The sequence below is a fragment of the Hipposideros armiger genome, unplaced genomic scaffold (genome assembly GCF_001890085.2).
Source record: "Hipposideros armiger isolate ML-2016 unplaced genomic scaffold, ASM189008v1 scaffold_1261, whole genome shotgun sequence".
NCBI classification, from domain to species: Eukaryota; Metazoa; Chordata; class Mammalia; order Chiroptera; family Hipposideridae; genus Hipposideros; species Hipposideros armiger.
This window is the reverse complement of record NW_017732611.1, coordinates 90482-95537: the sequence shown is the minus strand read 5'-3', so window position 1 is coordinate 95537 and position 5056 is coordinate 90482. Positions and strand designations below refer to the sequence as shown.

Sequence of the window (5056 nt, the reverse complement as noted above, 5' to 3'; positions counted from 1 at the left end):
GCGGGGCTAAGTTGGTCTGAGGCACTTTCACCTGGGCATTCCCCAGATGCCGTAGCTGCCACCTTTGCTTTGCACTGAAAGTCGCTATTGATGCCCGCGGACGGCCGGGCAAGGGAAAGTGGCAGAATGGTGGCTCCCAGGGCAGAGGCGTGGAGGATCGCTGATGGGGGGGACCGCGGGGCTGGACACGCCTCAACTTTATCCGAGCCCAATCTGAGCCCCCCGCTGAGCGCACCTCAACGCCGGCCCCAAACGAGAGGTAGCACAACGGCTCCTTTAAGACGAGCCGAGCCAGAGGGGGAACCTAGCAGAGGGCGGTAGGGGGAGGCAGTGACGTCACTAGACTCCGCCTCCTCGCCCAACCCGCGGCGCCGACGTTTAGTTGTTATTTCTTTACGCAAGATGGTGTCTCCTATAGGAGGAGGTATGAGTGCCCTGCCGTTACCGCCTCTCCTGCCATACAGTTGCCACTTCAGGGCCTAACTCTGGCTCTTTGGCGCGGTCCCTGTGGGAAGGAGTAAAAAGGAGGGAAGCGAGGATCGGAGGCTGCCTTGCGTTTGGTTTAAAGCGGAAGAACTGACGCAGGAGGAAGAGTGGGGGGGAGGGGTCGCTAGTCTCAGGATGACGGCTCCCAGGGTGGCAGCGCAGCCTGAGCAGCAGATGCCGACTAAGGGTAGAGATTGGAGAACTCACAAACTGTACGGTGCAAGCCTAGGAACAGCCCTTGAGAACTCGAGCTCCTTCCACTGGCCTCTGGCGCATCTGTGTTCCTTACAAGTGTGGAGGCTGTTTCCGGGAGCCGTGGCTGCTCTAAGGGATGGGCGGGGAAGCAGGATGGTCTCAAGATTGCTACTCCCACAGTTGTGGGCTGAGCGCCCACTGGGCTGGGCCAGCAGACGTCCGTGGCTCAAAAAAATAAACGTAAAATTTTTTTTAAAAGAAATCAAAGCAACTGTTGCCTTCAGTGATTCAGTTTTGCTTCTCATCCCGCCAAAATGAAGTCGGAATTTTCCAACTTTCCAATTTTTTTTTTTTTTTTTTTTTTGCTGAGCCATCCTGGCAGCTCAGCTCGGGCTGGGCAGCGTACTGCTGTTGCTCAGAGCTCAAACTCTTGAGCGAGCTCTTAACCAACTGAGCCACTCGGCTGGCCCCAACCAACTCTCCAATTTTTAATAACGCATAACTATGTTGTACTTTTTAAAAAAGTTTATTGGGGTGACAATTGTTAGTAAAGTTATAGGTTTCATGTGTATAATTCTGTGATACATCACCTATATATCACATTGTGTGTTCACCCAGAGTCAGTTCTCTTTCCATCACCATATAATCCCTTTTACCCTCATCTACCGCCCCCCTCCCCCCTTACCCCCTGGTAACCACTATTGTCTGTGTCTTTGAGTTTTTGTTTCTTCATTTGTTTGTCTTCTTTTGTTTTTAGTTTTATGTACCACATATCAATGAAATCATATGGTTTCTACTTTTTCTGTCTGACATTTTGCTTAGCATAATCTCGCGATCCATCCATGTTGTCGCAAATGGCATTATTTCATCTTTTCTTATGGCAGAATAGTATTCCATTGTATGTATATATCATATATTCTTTGTCCAATCATCTATTGAAGGACACGTTGGTTGTTTCCATGTCTTGGCTGCAATAAATAAAGCTGCATTGAACATCGGAGCACATATATCTTTACAGATAAATGTGTTCTGATTTTTTGGGTAGATACCCAGGAGAGGGATTGCTGGGTCATATGGTAATTCTATCTTAATTTTTTGAGGAGCCTCCACACTGCCTTCCATGACGGCTGCACCAATCTGCATTCCCACAAATAGTGTATGAAGGTTCCTTTTTCTCCACAGCCTCTCCAACACATTATTTGTCTTGTTGATGATAGCCATTCTAACTAATGTGAGGTGATATCTCATTGTGGTTTTTATTTGCATTTCTCTGATGATTAGAAAACCCTGAAGACTCCACCAAAAAGCTATTAGAAACAATAAATGAATATAGTAAAGTTGTCGGCTACAAAATCAACGTTCAAAAGTCCATTGCACTTCTATATGTTTTCCTTTTAAAAACTAGCTTTGATTCTGAAAAATCATACTGTTGAACAGCGTGTTAAGAAATCCCGAGACTTTTCTCCGTAGAAATTAAGGATGTAATATTCTAAAGACCTCAAATTTATTTATTTTTTTGTTCTTTCTCTCACGATTTTCGAAGTTCATGTATATACTAAATATATTACATAATGGGGAAAAACCCAACACAAAAATAATTTGGAGAGCTTTATTATTTTTAATGAACCTCTGACAACTCAAACTATCTGTGTCTTCCTATACCACTCGCATAGATTATATCTTTGCATAATATTTGCAAAAACAAGGAAAAGGAGGAGAACGAGGAGGAGAATAGAAGAGGAGAAGAGAAAGAAAATAAAAATATAACAGCAGGAAAAAAGTCCTTGTCTTTTTTATATGAAGATCTCTATAATCATGTGAACCTGACCTTAATCTTTCACATGACTCCTCTATTAATTTAAAGTAGGAAAAGTTGAGGAATGATGAGAAGAAAGCTTTCCTCTCAGACATCTTAAGAAAACCCTTCTTAGATCTCGGTTCGTAATTTCAGTGTAGACCCCTTCATTTGTTGCTCATAGTGCCTATCAAATTTCTCATTTAGGGCTACTGTGAAGTGATTCTTCCAGTCTCCTGCAATTCCTGTAACAAAGAGAAAAACCATAAATATTATGTCTTCAAGTCAGAATCATGAAGTTTTCTAATCTACATCACTTTCATTAACACCTAATCAAATTTTCTTATAATCTTCAATTATAGGAACAAAGTATATACCATAAATAATATACATATTTGAACTTGCAAAGAAGGATTTGTTGTGATTGTTAACAACAACAAACAGCACAAGTTTCCTCTCAAATGTTGGGGCTCCTAAGATGAGACCCATTGTTTTACTCATTTCCAAGATATTAAATATCACATTTATGTTGATAACGCTCAAATCCAGATGTTTCCATATCTAACTGTCTACATGATAGTGCCACCTGGATTCCATACAAGTATCCCCAATTCAACTAGTTCAAAAATTAATTCATTTTCTCCCTCACCAAATTGTGCTTCCACCTCCCTCCAACCCACCCCACCCCCACCCCACATAACCCAATTAATGGCAACACAACATATCCAAGTCATAAACTTGGAGATTGTCCCATCAACCCCTACATCTAATTCCTTATTCATATTTTGACTTTTTTTATACTCATTGCTTCCTCTCCATTTCTGCTGCTACTGACAGCGAAGCTCCTCAGTGATTCCCAGCCAGGTTATTTAAACAGCCTAGCAGGCCGTTCTCTTTTGCTTTCCATCACATCCAACCGTCCCCTAGCAGAAGGAAGTCATCCCATATTTTAAATTAGTCAATGGTTCACTTGCCCCCTAAGCTCAAGAAGCTCTAAACTTTCCCAGTGAAATAACCAATAAAACAAAAGAGGAAAATATGTGTCCTGTGTAAGGTCTGAGGGTATAGCAGTAAGCAGCCATTTATAATCATGACAAAGCCGAACATTTTATTTTAAAAATACATATGGACCTAATGGGAAAGGAGACTGAGATAATCTGAGAAATAAATAGCTAAAATATAATCTGCATGTTAACTCTTTTCATGGGCTTCCTGTTTTCACCCAGTGGCAGGGTATTTCTATTATTTAAAAATTTCCCTAGCCTTCTCACTGACAATGTAGTTCAAAAAGCAAAATTTTTATATATTCTGCTCAAAAAAAAAAAGAACAGAAATGTTTCTCACATATCAATATGACCAGATGTCCCAATAAATACTCTGCATATTTTACATGCCTTTGGGTTTATAAATTGACTGTATATCTCAGCAGACCATGCCTCTTTTCAATAGAATGTCACTTTATTGTATTTTGATATTTTTTGCTAAAGAAAGCCATATTTGCTACTAAGGGTTTTGAAACAATCATTTTTTACAGATTTATTGAGACACAATCGATATATAAAGAACGATACATATTTAATGTATCTACAATTTGCTGAATTTGATCATTTGCCATTTAGTCTGGAAAAATGTTGGCCACTTGGTCAAGGAAAAGCTGACTTATTGTTCTAAGCTTGTTTCCTCATCTCAAAATGAGATCATAACAGAACGTCTGCCCTGAGTCTCTGATTAGATTTAAAAATCTGAGAATTTTTAAGTTATATATGTTTATATAATGTACATGGTACAGCACCAAGGCACACAGGATTAGTCAACAATAACTAGTAGATGTGTTAGTGCTGGAGCTGAAGCTGCAGTGGCTGCTGATCATTCTTAATGATATGCTGCATATACTAAATAATCAACAAGTAATAGCAATTTATTAGTAATATTAATATAGTACTAGTGTTTTATGACTCTGAAAAACTGATAATTCAATAAAGAGAATCCTCAAATGTGAAAGAACTCTGAAAACAAGCTGGATCCACAGGTATGAATAGGCCTCAATAGGTGTTTCACTATAATTATTTCAACTTGTAACATCCTATAGCAATAGAGACAAATCACATGATTCTCTCACCTTTTCTCATGAAAGGAGATATTTTTTGGTTCATGACTTCATCTGGTAGTGTTGTGTAATTGGTAGATGGATTGTTTTTCATCTCTTGGAATGAAGTATGTTGTACAATCTTGTCCACAAGCTCCTCTGATGGCTTCTTTCCAAGAAATTCTATCAATTTTATCACCTCTCTTCTGATATCCTAGGGAAAAAAAATATTTTTAAGATTCAGTTACTAAAATTGAATACATTACTATTTGGATTAAAAAAAAGAGAGAGGGGGGCTGGCCAAGTGGCTCAGTTGGTTAAGAGTTGTCTTAAGAGCGCAGTGTTGACAAAGGATGTAGAAAAAAGAGAATTCTTATGCACTGTTGATGGACATGTAAATTGGTGGAACCACTATGGAAAACAGTGTGGAGGTTCCTTAAAAAATTAACAATAGGACTACTGTATGACCCAGTGACTCCACTTCTGGATATTTA

General features: G+C 39.7%; 2 protein-coding genes across 3 annotated transcripts in view; both read right to left on the bottom strand.

Moving 5' to 3' along the window:
• LOC109377025 (sulfotransferase 1 family member D1) overlaps positions 1 to 873 on the bottom strand; it is a 48025-nt gene extending 47152 nt beyond the window's left edge. The window contains exon 1 of one of the 2 annotated variants that reach the window (XM_019633234.1): positions 694 to 873. The gene's annotated coding sequence lies outside the window, so the exon portion shown is untranslated. The remainder of the gene's footprint in view (positions 1 to 693) is intronic. The other variant, XM_019633233.1, reaches the window with a different exon arrangement.
• A 1403-nt stretch (positions 874 to 2276) lies between these two features.
• Positions 2277 to 5056, bottom strand: part of LOC109377024 (estrogen sulfotransferase) — a 34020-nt gene continuing 31240 nt past the window's right edge. The window contains exons 7-8 of the mRNA XM_019633232.1: positions 4596 to 4776; positions 2277 to 2721 (exon numbers count right to left, since the gene is read on the bottom strand). Of these exons, the coding sequence (XP_019488777.1) occupies positions 2609 to 2721; positions 4596 to 4776 (294 nt within the window). The 3' untranslated portion in view covers positions 2277 to 2608. The remainder of the gene's footprint in view (positions 2722 to 4595; positions 4777 to 5056) is intronic.